This window comes from Anopheles moucheti, chromosome 2 (genome assembly GCF_943734755.1).
Source record: "Anopheles moucheti chromosome 2, idAnoMoucSN_F20_07, whole genome shotgun sequence".
NCBI classification, from domain to species: Eukaryota; Metazoa; Arthropoda; class Insecta; order Diptera; family Culicidae; genus Anopheles; species Anopheles moucheti.
In genome coordinates, this window is record NC_069140.1 from 47,887,166 (window position 1) to 47,910,699 (window position 23,534).

Here is a 23,534-nt window from a genome sequence, read left to right on the forward strand (position 1 = left end):
CCGCCATCGTGGCCACCATCTTGTCCGCCATCTTGGCCGCCATCTTGGCCGCCATCATGTCCGCCATCTTGGTCGCCATCTTGTCCGCCATCTTGTCCGCCATCTTGTCCGCCATCTTGGCCGCCATCTTGTCCGCCATCTTGGCCGCCATCGTGTCCGCCATCTTGTCCGCCATCTTGTCCGCCATCTTGGCCGCCATCTTGTCCGCCATCTTGTCCGCCATCTTGTCCGCCATCTTGGCCGCCATCTTGTCCACCATCTTGTTCGCCATCTTGTCCGCCATCTTGGCCGCCATCTTGTCCGCCATCTTGTTCACCATCTTGTCCGCCATCTTGTCCGCCATCTTGGCCGCCGTCTTGTCCGCCATCTTGGCCGCCATCTTGTCCGCCATCTTGGCCGCCATCTTGTCCGCCATCTTGTCCGCCAACTTGCCCGCCATCTTGTCCGCCATCTTGGCCGCCATCTTGTCCGCCATCTTGGCCGCCATCTTGGCCGCCATCTTGGCCGCCATCTTGTCCGCCATCTTGGCCGCCATCTTGTCCGCCATCTTGTTCGCCATCTTGTCCGCCATCTTGTCCGCCATCTTGTCCGCCATCTTGGCCGCCATCTTGACCGCCATCTTGTCCGCCATCTTGTCCGCCATCTTGTCCGCCATCTTGTCCGCCATCTTGTCCGCCATCTTGTCCGCCATCTTGGCTGCCATCTTAGCCGCCATCTTGTCCGCCATCTTGGCCACCATCTTGTCCTTGGTGGTGGAAGGGGGGGAGGGGGATGGAAGATGTTACCTCTTGAACAACATGCTCTCCTGGTATCGGAAATCTGAAAACAGCTGGTTTGTATGAAAAGTTAGTGTATAAACATTGCATACCTTACGGCGGAAAATTGGTTGCAAAGTTAGTGTATAAACATTGCATACCTTACGGCGGAAAGTAGGTTGCAAAGTTAGTGTTTTAACATTGCATACCTTACGGCGCAGTACCAGGAGCTACCTCTTCCGTGGATGCTCTCCTGGTACTATACATTCGGAAACTGGTAGTTTTCGAAGAAATTTTTCACGACCGACGGGAAAGTTAGTGTTTAAATATTGCATACCTTTCGGCGGTTTTCGACCAAAATTGCTGCAAAATTTTACTCGACCAACGGGAAAGTTAGTGTTTAAATATTGCATACCTTACGGCGGTTTTTGAGCAAAATTGCTGTACAAGGTGCTACCTCTGCCGTGAATGCTTTCCTGGTATCGGATATCGGAAAACAGCTGGTTTTGTATGGAATTTCGTACCAACCGACGGAAAGTTTGAGCGAAATGAAGGATGCTTTCCGTTTTATTGATATTATTTATTAGCGATCGTTCTCACGTGTTTGATAGTATGCAATAGCAATTGTGATGGGCAAATTTGTCCCAAGCTGCAGATGTCACCTCTGGGAAACCATGCTCTCCTGGTATCAGAAATCTGAAAATAATTGTGTGCGCGGCTACGGCATAGTGGTTTTAACAGTTGCCCAGCTGATTTGGTCATTGGACAAATTTGTCAACATTTTGTCAACTCTAGTCGCACATATTAATGTGAATTTCGATCGTTCGCTTGATTTTCGCGTATTAAGTTTGATGCTCCAATTTTAGGTCGGTTGTCCGTGCGACAAGAAATCCAAGAATTTCTGGGCCGATCTCTTCGCTCATTGTGAAGACACTTGCGATAATTTCGTCACATTTACACTTGCACATTTACATCAATATGAAACACACTATGTGCTCCTCAGGCTCAATTTGATAGTCAGTAGCAAATTATAGGGATACAACACCACAAAGCACTCACTAATTTTTCTCAAACAAACCGAGTTTTCATTGCAAAAAAACGAGACCGCTTTCAGCACGCATTACAATGTTCGAGCAAGACTACTATGATAGGTTCTTTACTGAATATGTCTTTTTTATATCAATGCATACCTGATTTCTTCAAGTATCTTTTTTCATGTTTTTTTTTATTTAGATCAACGATTTTGCGGTGATGATCTTCAACCGTATGGATTTAGAATTGGAAATTTCCGAACAATTCCAGTCTAACAACGATGCAAATGTTACCGAGATTACAATAATGTAATTCGAACAGTATTCTAAACGGGGATATGATGAAATATTTGGACAGTTTGGGACATAAGCTGGACCTACAGACCAACTTCGAATAAGTAATAATCAAGAAAGACAGGAATGGTATTCTTAGAATCATGAGTTTGTAATATCAAACGGAAAGTTCAACAAATAGAATTCATGAATAGGTTGAAGTAAAAGGGCATATAAGGGTTCACGGGGCGGACAGATGGTGTATTGTTAGCGCAGTCGGTCTGTACAAGACAGGACCACGGAAAAATTTCATTTGGACCACCAAACCTCCGTACGCAGCACTGACTATCATACGGGTAAATAAAGTAAAAAAATAGAAATGGTAGGCTTAAACATCCTGACGATGTCGTGCCGATAAAGAAGAAGGAGTTTGAATACACTGCATACTTCTCTTGCGTAGCTGTGTAACCGGGCCGATATAGCTAATCAAATTAAAAAAAAATCCAAGGAATATATAAAACCAAGGATATATAAAATCTAAGGATACTTTCGATCAATTTTCTACCTTTTAAATTAGATTTTGTGCTATAAATTAACTCTGCTGCTAATTTTCCAAAAATCGCACAATCGGCACAAGTTGTTTGGGGCCCCCAACACGGCGAGGCCCTAGGCGACCGCCTACTCCGCCTACCGCTTGATCCGCCGCTGATATTTCCTCTCAGTCTCACTTAACCATAGACTCGAACACTGGCATGTCTTAGAAAGAGTGAGAATTTTAGCCACAACCCTTCAAACCTGATTGGGTTATATGTCATATAACTACTTAGTTGCTATAACTAAGAGCTTATGAGTGAACTCTCTGTTGCTTTCGGTAGTCACACAAATTGCCACAGTACAGCACTCGAACGTTTCAAGATAAAAACTCTGATGATCATCAACCCGAACGACGGTACGTAATGTTGTCATAAGCACTTTTATTCTTCATAGTTTTTTGCAAATAGTACATCCATGTAAGTATGTGTCATGTGTGTTGTATTGTTTTGTTTTGTTTTTTTTTGGTTTTTGTATTAATAATATTTGTTTTAGTTAGTTAGTAGCACGTGGTAGCGGATTTTAGTGTTTAGTGTTGTTACTTATCCTCCCTTTTGCCATTTTTTTCATTTTGCGAACTTTGTGTTTGGTTTGTTAATGCAAACTTTGTTAATATGCAAGTGGGCTTGCGCTCTAAAATATTTTCCTTTTGCGTGGTCTACCGTCTTTGCCTGTCATATTACAATTCGTTTATTTCTGCTGTCTACACAGTGTGTTTGGCTTTGTTGACCGTTTGGTTCCCTTTCGATTCGCTTTTTGCGGCAAGCCCACTCTGTAATATATACGTTTTTATACGTTTGATTTGATCAGTAATTGTATATTTTAGCTATAACATGCTTTTTGCAACAGTGTTTTTTTTTTTGCAATATCCGTTCGGTACGTTTAAAAAAGAATCTCAAATATACTGCTTCTTTTCCGGGGTTTTCGATACCACGCTACTACATCTTATCTAGCCGTCCCTAGGGCCTCTACAGTAACTACCTGCCACGATAACCGTTTTGTATGGGTCTTTGAATCTTTTTCTCCTGTTTGTTGTTTTGTTCTTTCATGTGTTTGTTCGTTTATTTTCCTTATGCGTACCCTAATTTCGTTATGTCTCGCCACCATCGAAAGCATGAACACACCCTGAATATGCGAACACGGTAAGCTTTAAAGAATGAAGCTGGAAGCTTATAATTAATGTCACCCAAAGTTGGCGGCAGCAGCATACATCGGAATCATACACAAGAACAGGCTACAATGGCATAGAAACAAGGGTAACTGAAATCGTCTTAATGCAATCGCATCAAGCAAAGCTCACATTACACGCCACCATCACCATTTTCGATCAATACATTGGTCACATCGTTCTGCTCTGGTTGAGGTGCGTGGGAAGTAAATAAATCATCTCTCTCATGCAAATTAACCCACTTTCCCTATCTGCTTTGTGATTGTTAGTCATCGACTGGTGGGCGGAGGGTGGTTTAAAACAGGCTTCCGCCGAGAGAGTATCATCAGGGGTAGCTTTATGATTTAAAGTTCGTTGAAGCTGAACTAAATATGTATCGACTGAGCTAAGCTTCTTTGGTTATAATGTAGTAATGAAGTTATTAAAACAGTTCACCTGCACTGGGTTCGGTTTCCCTTCGTCATGTCGATTTTCCTACCGATACGTTACACGCCCAGCTGACCTGCACTTTTAAAAGGCCTTCTCGGCGCCGTACGCACTCGCGTGTATTGCTTCCTACACATAATGTTTAGTTTCCGTTAAGGATTACTTTCCTCGTACGTTAAGATTTGACTTCGTTCGTTGCTGAACTTACATACTTATGGGTTGAATTTGAGAGAAAGAGTTTTGTGTGTTGCAAACTTTAAGTTGGCTGTTCGTAAAGAGTAGAAGAATGTGTTAAAACTTGTGGAAAACTGCACTCTACCGCTGGAACTGCTGCACTGCGGTGTCCGTTGCTGCAAGTATTACGCCTGCCACAGCTGTCATCGATTACTCCCTGTCCTTTTCGGCGGATTTCTGTAAAAGTTGCAACATAGAGAGCCATATTTAATCGTCTGAGCATATGGGGGGTAGATTGTGCACTGCCAAGCAATACGTACGCTTTGCTTTCGTTCCTTTGCTGTTTCCTTCACGTCGTCAAAAGCTATTTCCCCTGTGCAACGAAAAGAAAAAAAAAACAAACAAACAACCCCAAAAAGGAAGGATTAGCGCGTGGATGATGCGGTCGTGTTCGTTATTTTAACATGCAACGCTCAGTAACATTAAGGCAGCACGAAACGAAAATTGTAGCACGAAAACTATGGGATGAGAAAACTAGAACCAACCGAATGAAAAAATCTCTAATGTAATGCCTGTATGTGACCAAAATAAATAGCTGTTTTTAATAGATTGATGTAACAGTAGTCTAATTAGATCGTTTGCCTTCAATAACTGTCTTCGAGCTCCATTTCCTACCAAAGAGAAAGTGAGTGGAATGGTTTGCTACAGCAAAAGGAAAGAAAGAAAGTGTCAAAACTAGAGCAATAGTAACGCTAACGCTTTGGGTCAATCGCCCTTTTTTTGCGTGGCTTCGTTTATGTGGTTTGGTGTGTATAATAAGAAAACATTGTACTATATAGTATTGCGAGGAAAATTAACACCGGTGTGTATGGTGGAAGCGATTTACTCTCTAGCAGCACTGCAACGATTAAACTGTATAAAAAGGGTAAGAAAAACACAAACGGGAAAGCGATCGCAAAGTGAACACAAAAGGACGGAAAGGAAAACTAAAGCAACAATGAAGACGCGTCGCGTTTACTCAAAACTCAGCCGAACGACGTTAGTTCTAGTACTCTCAGCAGGTTTGGCTGCTTTGACCCGGGCAAAATGTGCTCGGCAAGATGGCGGCCCTGAACATTCGTGTTACAGTGAGAACGGTTTGACTTTTGGGGGAAGTTTTTTGGTGGATTGGAAAAGAAAACACGCTAACCTGGAAACAGTTCTCTACTTAATAGTTCACTTTCCCCCATCTGGTGCTGAGCCACCTGGAAGCTAGTGGAGGACGCCGAGGAGCTCGATACCACCGTCACCGAGGACGCCGCGAAGGAGGATGTGGCTTCCGCACGTGCGGTACGGAATGCTTGTTGCTGCTGCTGTGTTGCGTGGATGACATCGCTGCTTCCCGTCGCCGAGGAGTAAGCGCTCATCGACGTGGTCATTGTGGAGCTCGCGTATCCGACACCGGCACCGTGCCCCGTAGCCATAGCCGAGGAGGCGAAGGTATCCCAGCTATCTAACGCTTGCGGACCTACCGTGTCCACCATCGTGATGGAGTCGCAGCTGGTAACGCTCGACGACATCTGGGAATCGGTCTCATTCTGGTAGGTAGCGTTCGTGGCCGTTGAGCTTGTTTCGAGGCTTTCGGTGCTGGTTAGAAATGCTGCATCCGGACCGGTAAGCGAATCGGCCGATATATCCTTCTGCATCGTACGTTCCCCACCGGCACTGATGACCGTGTGGTGCGTCTGCACCGTTTGCTGTTGCTGATGGTAAGCACCGGACGCTCCGCTACCACTCTCCGACAGCTGACGCGAGCCTTGCGCCGATTTGGTCGGGCTGCTGAATCCGCTCTGATTGTCACTGCTGGCCGCGAGCGATTCCAGCGAGTCCCGTTTGGTGTCGCTTAAGCCATGAATGCCGTGAAGCGTAACCTGTTGTGCTTGCTGTTGCAGCTTTTGCTGATGCTGCTGTGCTTCGATCGAGTCCGTACTATCGCTGCGGTACGGTTGCTGCTGCTGAGCCATGTGCTCGATGGAATCAGACTGCGACGACCTGGTGGTCGCTACCCCCGTCTTGGAGAACTCGATCGAATCGATGCTGCTGGTCATTACGTCTACATTGTTCTTGCTGTGGATTTCGAGACTATCGCTGCTCGAGTGTGCCGATGGTAATGTGTCACGACTTACCGGTAGCTGTTTGGCAGCGGTTCTCGTACCATCCAAACTGTCACTGGACACGGTCAGCATATGGGAAGTGTCCTCTTCCTCGACGACCTGACGCACTTGACCTTCGTGTGAGATTGTCGTTACCGTGGTGGTAGTGGTTGACACCGCTGACGATGCATCTCGGTTCGATTCTGCCGCGATCTGTTGTTCTACCTTCGTGGTGATCACTTGCGATGTCCCCGATGATCCACCGACCACAGTAGTGGTAACGGATGAGCTACTAATAATTTGCGCACAAGATCCTTCAGCAGAATGTTGCCGTTTGGCTGCCACTCCACTACCGTTAGACGGTGGGCTACGCTTGGCCCCGTTGGAACCGTTCGATTTATTCGATTCATCCGAGCGTGAAAGCAAAAGTGCAGCCTCCTCCTTCGCTTTGATCTCTATCAGATGGGCCTCCATGCAGGCATTCTCCAGCCCCTCGAACTCTTTCAGGCTGGACAAACTGATGTCGTCGCCGTGGACACCGCGTTGCATAAACCGTCTGGTGAAGCTGCCGTTGCTCAGCGAATCTTGCGAGCCCTGCTGCATTTTGCGGTTTTCCAGCGAAATTACGTGTTCCAAATTTTCAAACTCTTGCAAACTGCTCATGGAAATGTCATCATGCTCGCGAGATGCCATGCGCTTGGCAAGCATATCGTAGTCGGGTGTGCTCGAGAAGGAATCCTTGATTGATCCAATGCGGCTGCTTCCCACCTCGAAGTCTGTATCCTCCTCCTTGATGTCCTCAAGCCGATCCTCGTACGGGTAGCGGAAGTTTTGTGTCTCCGCGAGTTGCATCTCTACCCAGCGTTTGCTCTCCTCCAGCGGGTACCCATTGTTTAGCAGATCCATCGTAACTCCGGCCCCATCGACCTCCGCTCCACCGGTCGGAGGACTTTCTTCGAACTCGTACATCATGTCGTCCCGCATGTTAGCGGCATACATCGAACCAGCATTCGTATGTGCTGGTGCGGATTTGACCAGTATCTTCTCCACATCCTCGTCATGCTTCTTCTCGAGCTTGGTATGTTTGATGGCCATGCTTTTGCCTTCCGAGTCGAACTCGTGAGCTTCTCGGGCCACTTCCTCCACTATCACGAACTCGTCCGATATGTCGGGTTGTTCCAGCATTTCGAAGGAATCCGATCCGGCCGAATCATCCTTATCGTCGACGTCGTAAGCATACTTTGTAGTCGTATCGGCTAACTTTGCCTTGTACTTCTGCTCGATCAGCTCCTGGTACTGCTCCTCAGTTAACTGGTATTCCTCCTGTTTGGCATACTGGATTCCCGTCTGCTTTGCCTGCGTCATACCGGAAGACGATGCGGACACAGCTGTGGTCGTCATCGTCGATGTTGCCGTTCCCGCATCACTTTCTGAAACCGTAACCACAGCTTCAGATGAAGCGACTGTCTCACGTTTCGTCGCTTCGTACGTTTCGTGCTGGTAAACGTCCATGTCATCCTTTCCCGGCGACAAAGGCTCGGCAAAATCGTCCGTCACGTGAATGTCCGGTATGTTGTGGGACGATGATTCGCGATATTCCTGCAGCAGCTGACTCTTGTTCGCCATAATTCGCTGCGCTTCGTCGCTTTGCTCGATCTCGGCGTGCACATCCTCCACGATCGTTTCGATAACGGACTGCGAGGGTGAGAATGAATTGCGCCGATCCAGCTCGAAGTCCTTCTCGAACACATCGCCCGCCTTTTTGTCCTTCTTTTTCGACTGCGACACAGGCGCACGGAACGACCGGGCATATTCGCTTTCGTACCGATCATAATCGGAATCGGAGGATTCGTCTCGCGTTTCGTCGCGCTCGGAGCACGACGGTTTCGACGCTTCCTGCGACAGTGACTCGTCCTGCGACTCGATCGAGTCTCGGTTTTCGCCCATTTCTGCCATAAATTTGCCTGAAATAATGGAGGTACTTTCGGTGCGCTTGTGGCCACGCTTACGAACCGTTTCTTCGCTTTCATCACGCCCAGCCAGGTCAGTGCTCAGTTCGATGATCTCCGTTGTGGCTTGGGTGTTGAGGAAGTTAACATCACCCTCCTTCAGCACGGTCGAAGTGAGCGTAATGTCCCCGATGTATCCCGTGGTGCCCGATGTTGTTGGGGTGACAGCGTCCAGTCCAATTTCCACGTGCGTCGGTACCGGGCCAGCCGTCGTTTTTTCCGACAGGTTTTCCATGATGGTTTCCAAATTCGAAGCACTGGATAGACTGATCGAGAGTATGCTACCATCTTCCAGACTGGTACCCAGCTTTGAATCATCCGCTGGTTCCGTTTTGACGTCCTCCAGGCTGGTCGCTTGCATCGCTTCAACCAAATCACGGGCCGTACCAATGCTCGAACTGAGTAGCTTTTCTTCCTGCAGCTGCATCATCTCCGCTGAGATCCTAGCTTCACGCGGCTCGCCAAAATGCATCCCTTCTTCGGGCATGGAATCACTCTTCAGCTCGGCAAAGTCCATCTCATGGGAACGTTTCATCGCTATCGGGATGCTGCTCGCAGCGGACGAAATTTCCTCCTTGTCATCCAACAGCAACATTTTATCTCGCAGATCATCTTCCGAATCGTCGTGAATCAGGGCAGCATCGGAAGAATCAAAGTCCACATCCATGGTCGATGGGACGAGTGTTTCTGTGGCCTCCGATTCGATGCTAGCCAGATTGCCGGAGCTTTCCGAATCAAAACTCTTCATGCTGTCATGCGAGCTTACCGGGTAGGAGTGCAGTGTGCTAACAGCACTGTGATATTCCGTCCCAATGGAGGTCGGGACAATCGAGTGATCTAACGCCGTCTCGTACTCCGACGATGCATACGGTAATGCTTGCTCGATATCCGACGACAGCGGTCTGCTGCTATCCGTATGCTCGAAACTCTGGTAATGACTTTCGCCCGAGCTGTCCACATCGGTTGCCGACCATCGGCTGCCCTTGGCGTGTACCGCATGGGGACCGTGTCGTAGGCGGGCCGACATTTCCAGCTGCGAGCTGTCGGACGATCCGGCAGTTGGGACTTCATCTATTTTAATTGGTGGGCCTACCACCACCGGTTTCGGCTCGGAATCGGAAAGACCACCTTCGCTGACGATGGTGGTGGTGGTGATAGCAGCAGATGTTGCCGTTGAAACTGCGACCGCTTCCTCCTGATTAGTTTCATAAATCGGATCTTGCACGTAGCGCGTCGATGGAAGAATCTTAAACTCGAACTCTGAGGGTGATTGCTTGATCGGTGTACCATCCGTAACGGCTTCGATCAATTCTTCCTGCACGGCGTCCAGCGATTCCTTGACCTCTTCGAGCGTTTTTGCAATGGTTATCTCGTCGATCGTCATGTGTGAGTATTGCTCGGTGGTCGTATCGAGAATTGTCGCTTCTCCTTGCTCGGATTGTGCTGGTTTCGTAGCCGGCTGGGCTGCTGTTGCTGTTACAGGCGAATGCACCACAGGAGGCTTACCGGCAGTTCTCGAGCTAATGTCCAGCTCCTTCAGCGAATCTAGCGTGAAGCCATCCTCTAGCTTGATCTGCTGCTGGTACATTTCCATCGCTTCCCGGCGCGAATCGTCATCGGTGCCCTGCGAGTCCTGTGAGAACGTATAACCGCCGTTGTCGAACGCATAGTCCGATCGCTTCTCGGTGGTTGACCGGGTAATGATGTCGCTACTGCATTCACCGATAAAGAATTTCGCCCCGGTGGAAATGTCCTCCTCGCTGGTGACCATCTCACTCGAGTCCTTCTGTGCCACGTGCGACAAATCGTCGGATGTGATCGAACCCTGACGCAGCCGCTCCGAATCAACGGAGTGGGCCGGCGTGGGTTCCGGATACTGTTCGATGGAGTCTTGGTGATCGAACGACTCCAGCAGGCTCGACCGCGTGGCCGTATCCGTGCGGGAAGATATACTGGTGCGTGGTTTCGGTACGGGCTGTCCCTCAAAGCTGGACGAATCACTTGGCTTTTCCTGCTCGGTTGACGTGACAGATGACGAATGTTCCTGCAGCGAACCAACCGCGACCGCAGTGGCATGTTCTTTCCTTTCGAAAACGGTGGCGGAAGCAGCAATGTTAGCAGCTGTGATGGTGGTAGTACTTGCAGCGATAGCAGCAGTGGTCTGTCCGCTAGCGAAAGCTTCAGAAACATCGCTAACAGAGGCAGCTTCTATTGTTTTACATTCAATGCGAGATGTTGTCGGGGGTATGTTATTTTCTGTTTGTAGTTGCAAATCTGTTTCTGTTAATAAAAGAGGAAATAAAAGCGAGGTGAAAAAAGCGTGTTAAGGTTTGCTTTCATTTGTTGGTTTGAAGGTTTCATTATTTGTCACTGGCTGAAAGCGCAGCAATGGCGCAGGCATGGCTTGAAAGCGTTGACCGAAATGTCCGGAGAAACACTCCCAACTTGGGCGTCATGGGTTTACGGTTTTCAGTGTTATCGCTTCATGCACACTATCCTCACTGGGTGTACGTTTGTTTGTGTGTGTGTGTGAATGTGTGAATGTGTGTATGTGTGTGTGTGTGTGTTTGTTTGAGAGGTAAAAAATAGTATACTAGTGCCTACTAGACAGAAACTACCGCTCGGTCGTACAAATTTTAGGTTTGTTAACAGGTGTGAAGTTTCTGATTCTGATTCGATATATAAGAATTTTTTGCGGGGTGCAATATTGAGGTAGGTAAAAGGTTAGTAAACAATACTTTGCACAATAGCATCGCTCGCCACCGCATGGAAAATCAAAGAAAAGTGTAACCAAAAACCAAAATGCGAAATCACGGTCCTGAATCGTGGAATCGGGAAATGAATCGGGAGGTGAATTGTTCGGGTAACGGCATCGCATAACAGTTTCGCCAAGCATTGTGATGTGCGCATCGAAGAATTCGTCATCAAACACTCGTCGTCAGCGCGATGAGCTAGAGCATTCGGATGATGAAATGCATAATGGAATAGGGACAGTGTATTGAAAATGGAGCTCCCGTTCGTTCCAGCTGTTTGTTAGTCATGGGTTACATTCTCGTTATTGCACATAGTACCGGAGAGAAGAGGTAAGGCAAGCTGGTTGATAGTAAAGAATAGTACAGTGATGTAATGTGGAACATAAATCAATCGAGCCCTTCGCTTGTTAAAATGAAACTCAACGCAAGAGACGAAAAGTTAATGGCAAACAAGAATCCGAATGAAACATTTTTGCGAGCACGCGTGTAAGAAACCGGGTGTGAACGAACTACAGCCCGAATCCGATTGGTATGCACCACTGTGCCGAAGTGGTAGCATATGCATGGTAGTTCTGTTCGCCAGTCGCAACACGCTAACGCTCAAAACCGTGCTTCAGCTTCACTTCATCTACCTTTCAGATCGTTGTCGGGCGTGCTGGAACCGAAATCTCCAGTGGTCATGGATACGCTCTCGTCCCAGCTCATTTTGGAGTATTCGCTCTGCAGCATAGACACCTCGTCCTTAATCTGCGAGATCGCATCATCGTACTCTTGGTTTTTATCGAGCAGCACTTCCGGCCCAAGGTCCGACGAAAGGCGCTCATATTTGCGATCGACCTTTTTAGCCCTTCGTGCCGCATCGGCCGCGGCCTGTTCCGGATCTACGGGGCCCGCTTTGCCCTCGAGCGGACGTCCATCGTCCGTAGGCTTATTGTCATCGTCGGCACGACCAACGGCCGAACAAACGTCACCGTCATTCGGTAGGCCACTGGCAAACTTCACACCGGTACTATCCTCCACATCATCATCATCATCCTCAGCAATGTCTTGCTGCATGGTAGGGAGTGCAATAGACTGCCCATCCGCACCGGTAGCGGTCCCTCCGAACGTGGTACCAAGCAGCAATGTGTCATACTCGGGATTGCTCATGTTATCATCGAACGATTTGCCGGACATGGATTCGATGGTAGGCGATTTCACGACCGCATCCCCATCGGTAGACGACAGGATATCGCTGCGGATCGCGTACTGCTCACTTTCGGACGGTGGCTGCAGATCGCGATCGATCGTCATCGGACCCGGCTGCGAGCTGTTGACGATCGATACACTCTGTTCCAGCACATCGTCGATCAGCCGGCCTGCCTCCGACTTTACCAGCGCTAGATACTCATGATCGCCTGCAATGAGAGAAAAAGATCGGTATTGAAAGGGAAGCGGCAGCAGCAGCAGCAGCAGCAACAGCAGCAAACAGCTCCATATTGCTAGCTGGAGCCGCTCGGTTGGCAAGCCATTTGCCCTATTGCAAGGGGCTGCATCATAGCCGCAGCAAATGATTGATACCCAAAATGTGTGAGGATGATGTTGGATGACAGGAGTGCGCTCGAATGATAAATGATGCAATGATGGACCGATTGTTTGGTGTGGTAAGAAAACCAATTGGGACTGATTTCGCATTTTAGTCAGCGGTTTCGAATTTGTTCGGGGTACACATTTTGCCACAATTCATAGTGTGTGTACCGCGAGTAGGTTGACGCAATGTGCAACTATATGTTTAGATCTTTCAATTAGCATTTCGAGGGAACCTTTCGCCTTAACATTGGAACCGTATTGAGTGAGTTCGGTTTTTGGTATTTGTTCACAAAATTTTCTTTTTGTTGTGGTTATAATGTCGTACATCACTGTGGAACGGAAAGCGCAAATGAAAATGCAACGCATCAGCAACGCAACACCACGGAGCAGACCAATCGAACCAACGCCGATACACCGTCACCAGAATCAGATTTCATACCTTTTTGCAGACTAATATTTGCATCAATAAACCATTGTGTGTGTTTTTGTGTATACTGGATTGTTGCATTGTTCTATCTGGTGTAAAGGAGGGTAGTTTTGTAGATGGTGCATTGATCAGATGTAACTCTGATTCGTGTGTCTGTGTGTGTGTTTATAAGTGTGTATGGATGTGTGATAATTTATCTTTGTAGCTGATGGATGGAAGCTGTAGTGGGGCAGTTTGCTTGTGTTTCTTGTGCTAAGGTGAGAACGCGTGCTGCTTGCACTGGTAGCGGAGCGTAAGCGCAATTGCAACGCGTGACCAGGACGTCACGCACAAGCGCAGCAGAAGACACGGGGGCAAACCGAGACAAGGTGTGCGAGAGTACCGCGCACTGAACCGTTGCGATGTGAGCCACCAGATCACAAAATACTAACCTTCGAATCTGGTCGACGTCTGTAACGCATCGTCGTGTTCGGTGTACGTATCTGGAATGCACAGATTGGAGAGAAGAGAGCAACAAAAGCACAATGATCAAACACACCGCACTTTGGCACAGACGCTCCTCCCGCAAGGATCTCGTTTGCACTTGTTAGTAGAGGGATGAGCAAGATGAACAAGGAAACGGAAGGCAAAGGAGCTTGGAGTACACTTACTGCAGAAACATTCAATACTGGGCGAGAATGCGAGAAAACAAACGGGTGTTTCGATATGTATGAAGCGGCTGTGTGTTACAGTAGTAGTAGTGTGTGTGTGTGTGTATTATGGAGATGAATGTTTCAACAGTGTTGGCACAACGATGTTGCAGGACGCAGTTGTGTGCTACAAGTATGTACAGGAGTTTGAACAATGCAGGTGAATGATGGGTTTGAAAAATAAAGAGAGTAGTAGTTCATCTAGACTAGCTACGTTGCACAGCACTATGCATAAGGGGGGGGTGCAGCGCATAAGGTGTACAGTGCAAACAGAAGCCAATAGCAAGAACACTATCCAAAGCGTACGTACGCGCATCACCTCATGTACGGTCGCTTGCCTTATAAAATGAAAGAAACAAGAACCAGAACACTACGCGATCGGCTAAATTTAAAGGCAACCAGGAATCGGCAACACAAAGCGTAGCAAGCGTTGGCTTTCGTTTCAAGTTAAGTAAAAGCTACCGTAAAACGATAATGTCCTTTCACTTACGACACGTTCACAAAACAATCAAGCAACGTAAAGCAAAACTAAAAACCAAAAAAAAAAACACAAAACCATTGCCCTACCGTTCCCTTCGCTTCTTATAGGTCGACCTGCTGTAGCTGTAACGGTACGGAAAGATGTTCGAAATTAATCGTCATGTGGCAGCGCATCCGCTGGATCTTCGTCCAGAAACTCAACGTCCGTTGGCATCTCCTGGCCATCGTTCGCAGGTGCGCGCTGCATATCCTGCCGATATCTCAACGGTGCACCAACGATCGCATCGTGAATTTCGCAGCTACCACTTTCGTCTAGCGCACGCCGCAACTCGAACGGCGTGGCGGTTTGAGCGCGTGAGATACTTTCCTGGTCGGCGGTTCCAAGCTTCGTTGCATCCTCCTCATCCGAGGCACCCTGTATTTCCTCACAGTCCGTGTGACAGTTGGCGGCGTCCGGGGTGGGCGACGTTTTGCGTATGGTCGGTGCCATCGGCGGGTGCATATCGTTCGGACAGCCACCGCCCAGTCGATCACCGTGCCGGCCGCTGAGCCGCTCGCGTGATTTGATCGTGCTGCGAAACCCATCCGGACATACCGTCGGTGACGGAACGGTCCGTTCCGATACGTACTCGTCCCCGGAGAGGTACTCGATGTCGGTTTTGGCACAATCCGTGTTTTGATTGGGCGGCACCTGTATCGTGGCACGGCGCTGCTTTGACCGATCGGTTGGCATGGTCGAAAAGCCAGCATCATCATCGCTCAGGTAGAGATCCTCCACGTCGGTCGTGGCGGGTCCGTTTTCCTGCGCCGTAGCGCTCGTATCGAGAAACGTCTTGCCCTTGTACGATTGCGTACAGGCGCTGCCTTTCGGTTTGCGGCGTCGGCGCAATTCGTTTGTGCCGAATGAGACGCTGGCGGTGTTAGGTTTGTTGTTATGCCCGCGATCGAAGAAGATATCCTCCGTGTCCGTCACCGGATCGTGAGCCTGCTCAATCCAATTCGGCTTCGGAGCCATCGGAGCGTTTTCGCTCGCATACACACTATCGTTGTCCATCTCCGGCAGCACATCGCTGGTGTACTTTGAGTCGTCGTACATGTTTTCGTCATCGTTCACATCCAGATCCTCGAAATCGGTCAACGCTTGTTCAATGTCGGGCGTTTTCGCCAGCAGACAGGCATGGTTCAGGGGCATTACGTTTGACGTTTGTTCGCCCGATCCATCACCGCGCATGATTGCAATTTCTCGTGTGGGCGATGGCAGAAACGAATGCTCCGTGCCGCCCATATCAGGCTGCACTTGATCATCGTTCTCCTCATCGCTGGCATTGAAATCTTCCACATCGGTCATACCGCCACCCTTACCACCGCGTGCAACGGCACGGGGAATGAGCCGTCTGCTTTGGTGCGGTGCGTCATTATCGCTGTCCGAGGAATCCAGGTTTTCCACATCCGTAACCGCATCATCAGCGTTCGTTTGCCCTACGGACAATGAGGACGGGCGGGACGAGGCATGTTTTGGCTTGGGCGGCTCCTCGATGTCCACGTCATCTGTCACGAAGCAAATGTTAATCTCTGGAAAGGTTGTCGCTTGTTCCACCTCATGATCGCTAGCCTCCATGGTGATTTCATCTGCATCGAATACGGACACCGGCCCCGGTTTGGCACACGCTGCCGACTCTTCCTCCGAGACAAGAATGTTTTCGCAGTCGGATGTATTCCGATTCTCGGCAGGTACTCCCTTTCGGTGCGGTTTTCGATGACGAACCACCTTACACTCCGGTTCGTCGGAATCCGAGCTGCTGGACTGTACCTGTTCCGTACGGGGCAAGTGTTTGTCCTGACGGCGCCGGACAGCATTATGAATATCCACCATGCCGTTATCGGCATCACACCGCATAAGAATATCCTCGGGACAGTCTGGCACCATGTTCTCGTTGTCCGGCTCTTCATCGCCCGACATGGCACAGTCCTCACAGTCCGTCAGTGCAGCACTGATGTCTACGCACACTTGCAGACCTTTGCTGGCACTTTCGGTAGCTTTGGAGCAGGAGCGCGTGAGGATCTTCGGTTTTGCTCCGCGTTGGTCCGATTTTGTCATTTCGTCCACGTAGCCTTGATCAAGAAAATCGTCCAACGATATCTCAACCTCGCGAGTAGGTTTTTCATCCCGCTCCTCTTCGTCGGACGTATCGCTACAATCTTCTACGTCCGTCAGTGCCCCAGCTAGCGGTGTTTGCAGTGCTTCCAACAAGGACAAACTATTGGACGCTGGCGGTATCGGCGAAGAAGATGTGGCTTTACGATCTCGCTGTGCTGCATCAATGATCAGATCTTCCGTATCGGTAAGCGCATCCTCAATGTTCATTTTGTTCGTCGGACTCGAGGAGCTGAGATCTTCATCGTCCGAGCATTCCTTCGTGATGGATATTAGCGGAATGTCTGCCATCGTTGCTGGTGCCGCGTATGCTTCGAGGTCGTACAGTATAGGCTTGTGGTCGATCAACAGTAGCACATCAACAACACGATGTTCGCTATCCTGTTGTTAGTTTATTCGGTTAGAACAGTTGAAAAAAAAAAGACAAGTAAAATGGCACAAAGCGAAAATAAGTATACCAAGTAACAGCTGAAATAAAGCACAATTGGAAAACGCAACAAAATAAAGGCTAAACATCGATCCGAAAAGGCATCATTGCAAGGCAAAACAATACAGTGACAAAGGCTAAGACAAAATGCTGCATTTTTTTTTGGCAGCAACTATCGCCACAAACACAAAGACGGCTACAGAGAACTGCCACGATCTATCTGACTACCAGCCGGTATTGGGCTACCTTTTCCGCGTAGGCTCATGCATTACGATCAGGAATCGAATAAGCCTTCCCGTCATTGTAAAATGTTTAATCGATTTTTGGTACATCATTTTAACGTACAAGCGAGTAATGACCGCTTTCTAGTAGTCAGATACGTGGTAAATCGTAGCTAGTAGTACGAAGCGTATCGGTTAATATTCGCCTTCTCTCCGTTCACCGTTTACACCGTGCCATATCATGTATAACGAAACGTGTTGAGACATAATACTGCTATAGTTTCCTTCCATTCGTGATCGTCGTAAGTGGGAATAATTTTGACACGTAGCGGAGCGACCGAAAAAACGGAAAATCAAAAACAGATCATTGTAACGATAGGAACGCAATTTTAGCGACAAAACGAGCGAGCGAATGAGCGAATGCGAAACGGAACCCGAAGTAAGAAGTACCAGCGCATACAGAAGGCAAATAAACCGTTGAACCAGAAAACCAGAAAGACAGGCAGACCCGACAGACTGACCACTATAATAGTATTATGTCACGTTACGAAGGGCGGGGAAAATGGAGTACGGTTGCACATGAGTGTCACATTGAGGGTGACATCATGCCACATTCTGCCTGGGTTGGTATAACGATAGCTGGTATAATTACGATTGCATAAGTATTGTACGAAATATAAGAGATAGAACATATGGATGGACGATTAAAGAGAATGCGATTGGATTTGTTGATTTTTTTGTTTTTTTTTTTTGTTTGTTCATAAAGCAGATTTACCTGGAAACATAGAACTATCGTAATCAAATTTATACTTCATGCGTGGCGGCGTGGAGGCCCGGAAGTCTAGTATCGGAGAGATGCTACTTTCGAGCACGATCCCATCGAGCGACGCAGTTAAACGCCGGTCAGCAAATCCAGCCACCGGCGGCAGCTGATGCTGCTGCGACTGGTAGTGCTGCTGGTGGTGATAGTAGTACAAGTCGCTGTCCTCCGAAGTATCCGGTAGCTCTTGGCTGGACGCTGGTGGATCGGTTCGACTCCAGATGTCCGATTTGCGGTATTTGGGCTCGGCGGGCGAATGGGCCCGAGCGCGTTTGCCGGTGGCCAAACCATGTTTGGCGGGGCGCGTCGGATGATGAGGGTGGTGCGCGAGTTGATTCTTCTTGCTAGTCAGCGTCGTCATAGTCGTCACCGCAGACGAGGAACTCGTTTGCTTCGGCGAACCCTCGGGACTGGCAGACTGCTTCAACTTACCGGTAGCATCGCTTTCCTGCTCCGAGGAGGAGGAAGGCAATGCGATCGAATCTGACAGGCTCGAGTCCGTCGTTTCTATAAAGTTCATGTCTACGTCATTGTACCGATACTCATTGACCCTACGATACAGCTCATGTGATGTGGACGGTTGTTTGTAGATCACTTCTATCGATTTGGACGAATCGATCGTTCGTGTAAACACTTCACTGGTTAAGACATTTGTACTGTTCGAGGACCTTTTGTTCAAGCGGCTTGGGCTGGAGGGAAGTGACGATGGTACTTCGGCATGATCGAATGTAACTGCGTCTTTGTACGAGTAGTGCATTGCGGATTTGCATCGATACACATCGTCAAGCATTTGTTTGGAGCTTTCCTTGCGCACCGTGTTTGTCACCTTCGGGATGGATTTAGTGATCAACTGGACAGAATGTTCCTTTTTTCCTGCCGTTTTCTCCGACTTGTTCGTAGGTTTTGTGGGTTTCTGTTCACTAGATTTTGGTGCCGAAACCGGTTTGGACTTTGCTTTTGGAACCCTGCTCGGCGATGGAGTCGAGTCTCGCTTGCTTGATGATTGCACCTTTACGGGAATCAAGCTTTTGTTGACACGATCCTTGCTTATCTTGACGGCGGCTGGCAATGTGGACTTGGTGACCAGATTGGCTTGCTCTTTGTCCGCTTTTTTCACAACGTGGTGCTCCTTGGGGTCGAATTTTGCAGCAGCTCTTCTTGCCACCGGTGTAGATGTAGAGCGCGATAGTCTGTTCTGGCTTGATGCGCTGCCAGAAGACACAGAACTAGACGTCGCAAGGACAGCTGATGAGGCTCGACCGGTTGCAGGTTTAGTAGTAGATTTATGTTCTTTTAGTTCAAGTTTTCGCACATTTGTCCCAGATGCTGTAAGCTTTGCACTAATTGCCCCTTCTTGCGAACCCTGCGCCGTTTTAGTAGACTTTGAAGATTTTCTTTCAGCGGAATGAGCTGGAGAATAGGTGATTGAAGATTGTGTTGCGTTAACCGGTGCATTTGCCGTACGGTACGATGTTTTCGAGGGTGAAGAATGCGAGGAATCGGTTAAACTCAATGGTCGTAGCATCTTCTGGTCGCGCGATAATGTCGATTGCATGTATCCATGTGTACGGGTAGATGTCGTAGAGATACGACTGGATGTCGTGGTCGATTTGGTCACTGTAACGGTAGATTCAGCGGTACCCATACGAATGTCTACAGCTTTTGTCGAACGCTTGGAAATGTCAATCGGCGTTTGCTTATGCAGATTTACCTTTGTAACAGTCGTTTTCGATTTAGGACGTCTTTTTACCTGAGAGGATTCAACTGATTCTGGTGGCGCTTTCTTGGTAGCGTCAAGCGGCAATGCTGTATCAGCGGTCAATAAATTCGGTTTAACGTCCGTTTTGAAGGTATCTTTGAGCATGTCCTTAGGAATGGAATCTTGCTGAATTTCTTTTTGTTTTAAGGCGCTTCCGTAATTTGTACTGTCTATAATTGAATCAACATACGATACACTTTCAGTATATTCTGTAATATCACTTTGTGGAGATGCTGAACCGAGACGTTGATCTACGGAAATGAGTTTTGTAGATTTGATTGGTTTCGATTCGGCAGCAGTTTCCTGAGATTTTATTCCTTTTCGCTTGGTAATGTATGCGCTGGCATCATATCCATCGGACTCAGTATCGTAAGGCAGGTTATATTTCGTAGCCGATTCGTTTGAATAATCGGAAGCTGCATTATCACTTAGGGAAACGGATCGTTCGTACTCAGTAGGCATGACAGAATGGAAAGCACCGCTGGTATGGGTACACTTTTCAACATCATGAGATATTGACTCAATGTTCTCACTAGTGGTTGTCGTAAATGATACACATGATCCAGGAGATGGAATATCATTTCTTTTGTCAACAGGTGGTACGCTACTACCAATTTTCAAAAAGTTCATAGACGGTTCATTAACCATTAGATCTAACGAAGAGGAATCGATACGGTCGCTTACATAAGTAATAGAGGAAGTAGTGAAATCTGTCAGTAACGGTGAATCATCGTCTAAGGTGGAAACTTCAACAGCAGAAAGGGAGCTCTTTCTAGTGTCAATAACAATCAATTCTTCCTTACGAGGGTACGCCTTCTCATCACCATCACTTTTGTCATAGGACCCAGATAAATCTAAAATGTCGTGCTTGTCTGGACTAACAACGATTCCAGGCGAAATTCTCTCAAGTTTTTGGAAAATGTCAGCTTCTGACACGTTTTCAAAACATACTAATTCATCAACCTCTAAGACTCGTTCCGACTCTAGCTGTTCGACTTGTTCTGGTTCGTCATCTGGCTTGGCCTCAACCTTCTCGACTACGACGGTCTCGGTAACCTTTGCCTCGACAACCTCGGTCACCTTCTCTTCAACAATCTCAGAGACAGGCTCCGATGGCTCTGGCCGTTCGACTTGTTCTGTTTCGACATCTGGCTTGGCCTCAACCTTCTCGACTACGACGGTCTCGGTAACCTTTGCCTCGACAACCTCGGTCACCTTCTCTTCAACAATCTCAGAGACAGGCTCCGATGGCTCTGGCTGTTCGTCTTGCTCTGGTTCGTCGTCTGGCTTGGCCTCAACCTTCTCGACTACGAAGGTCTCGATAACCTTTGCCTCGACAACCTCGGTCACCTTCTCTTCAACAATCTCAGAGACAGGCTCCGATGGCTCTGGCTGTTCGTCTTGTTCTGCTTCGACATCTGGCTTGGCCTCAACCTTCTCGACTACAACGGTCTCGGTAACCTTTGCCTCGACAACCTCGGTCACCTTCTCTTCAACAATCTCAGAGACTGGCTCCGATGGCTCTGGCTGTTCGTCTTGTTTTGGTTCGTCATCTGGCTTGGCCTCAACCTTCTCGACTACGACGGTCTCGGTAACCTTCTCTTCAACAATCTCAGAGACAGGCTCCGATGGCTCTGGCTGTTCGTCTTGTTCTGGTTCGTCATCTGGCTTGGCCTCAACCTTCTCGACTACGACTGTCTCGGTAACCTTTGCCTCGACAACCTCGGTCACCTTCTCTTCAACAATCTCAGAGACAGGCTCCGATGGCTCTGGCTGTTCGTCTTGTTCTGATTCGTCATCTGGCTTGGCCTCAACCTTCTCGACTACGACGGTCTCGGTAACCTTTGCCTCGACAACCTCGGTCACCTTTTCTTCAACAATCTCAGAGACAGGCTCCGATGGCTCTGGCTGTTCGTCTTGTTCTGGTTCGTCATCTGGCTTGGCCTCAACCTTCTCGACTACGACGGTCTCGGTAACCTTTGAATCGACAACCTCGGTCACCTTCTCTTCAACAATCTCAGAGACAGGCTGCGATGGCTCTGGCTGTTCGTCTTGTTCTGGTTCGTCATCTGGCTTGGCATCAACCTTCTCGACTACGACGGTCTCGGTAACCTTTGCCTCGACAACCTCGGTCACCTTCTCTTCAACAATCTCAGAGACAGGCTCCGATGGCTCTGGCTGTTCGTCTTGTTCTGGTTCGTCATCTGGCTTGGCCTCAACCTTCTCGACTACGACGGTCTCGGTAACCTTTGCCTCGACAACCTCGGTCACCTTCTCTTCAACAATCTCAGAGACAGGCTCCGATGGCTCTGGCTGTTCGTCTTGTTCTGCTTCGACATCTGGCTTGGCCTCAACCTTCTCGACTACAACGGTCTCGGTAACCTTTGAATCGACAACCTCGGTCACCTTCTCTTCAACAATCTCAGAGACAGGCTCCGATGGCTCTGGCTGTTCGTCTTGTTCTGGTTCGTCATCTGGCTTGGCCTCAACCTTCTCGACTACGACGGTCTCGGTAACCTTTGCCTCGACAACCTCGGTCACCTTCTCTTCAACAATCTCAGAGACAGGCTCCGATGGCTCTGGCTGTTCGTCTTGTTCTGGTTCGTCATCTGGCTTGGCCTCAACCTTCTCGACTACGACGGTCTCGGTAACCTTTGCCTCGACAACCTCGGTCACCTTCTCTTCAACAATCTCAGAGACAGGCTCCGATGGCTCTGGCTGTTCGTCTTGTTCTGGTTCGTCATCTGGCTTGGCCTCAACCTTCTCGACTACGACGGTCTCGGTAACCTTTGCCTCGACAACCTCGGTCACCTTCTCTTCAACAATCTCAGAGACAGGCTCCGATGGCTCTGGCTGTTCGTCTTGTTCTGCTTCGACATCTGGCTTGGCCTCAACCTTCTCGACTACAACGGTCTCGGTAACCTTTGCCTCGACAACCTCGGTCACCTTCTCTTCAACAATCTCAGAGACTGGCTCCGATGGCTCTGGCTGTTCGTCTTGTTTTGGTTCGTCATCTGGCTTGGCCTCAACCTTCTCGACTACGACGGTCTCGGTAACCTTCTCTTCAACAATCTCAGAGACAGGCTCCGATGGCTCTGGCTGTTCGTCTTGTTCTGGTTCGTCATCTGGCTTGGCCTCAACCTTCTCGACTACGACGGTCTCGGTAACCTTTGCCTCGACAACCTCGGTCACCTTCTCTTCAACAATCTCAGAGACAGGCTCCGATGGCTCTGTCTGTTCGTCTTGCTCTGGTTCGTCATCTGGCTTGGCCTCAACCTTCTCGACTACGACGGTCTCGGTAACCTTTGCCTCGACAACCTCGGTCACCTTCTCTTCAACAATCTCAGAGACAGGCTTCGATGGCTCTGTCTGTTCGTCTTGTTCTGGTACGTCATCTGGCTTGGCCTCAACCTTCTCGACTACGACGGTCTCGGTAACCTTTGCCTCGACAATCTCGGTCACCTTCTCTTCAACAATCTCAGAGACAGACTCCGATGGCTCTGGCTGTTCGTCTTGTTTTGGTTCGTAGTCTGGCTTGGCCTCAACCTTCTCGACTACGACGGTCTCGGTAACCTTTGCCTCGACAACCTCGGTCACCTTCTCTTCAACAATCTCAGAGACAGGCTCCGATGGCTCTGGCTGTTCGTCTTGTTCTGGTTCGTCATCTGGCTTGGC

At 48.7% G+C, this 23,534-nt stretch overlaps 1 protein-coding gene across 1 annotated transcript in view; it reads right to left on the bottom strand.

Moving 5' to 3' along the window:
* Nucleotides 1-3,094: 3,094 nt before the first annotated feature.
* Nucleotides 3,095-23,534, bottom strand: part of LOC128310384 (uncharacterized) — a 67,382-nt gene continuing 46,942 nt past the window's right edge. Inside the window, exons 4-7 of the mRNA XM_053047008.1 lie at nucleotides 13,740-13,790; nucleotides 5,608-10,839; nucleotides 4,739-4,791; nucleotides 3,095-4,655 (exon numbers count right to left, since the gene is read on the bottom strand). Coding sequence (XP_052902968.1) covers nucleotides 4,629-4,655; nucleotides 4,739-4,791; nucleotides 5,608-10,839; nucleotides 13,740-13,790 — 5,363 coding nt within the window. The 3' untranslated portion in view covers nucleotides 3,095-4,628. The remainder of the gene's footprint in view (nucleotides 4,656-4,738; nucleotides 4,792-5,607; nucleotides 10,840-13,739; nucleotides 13,791-23,534) is intronic.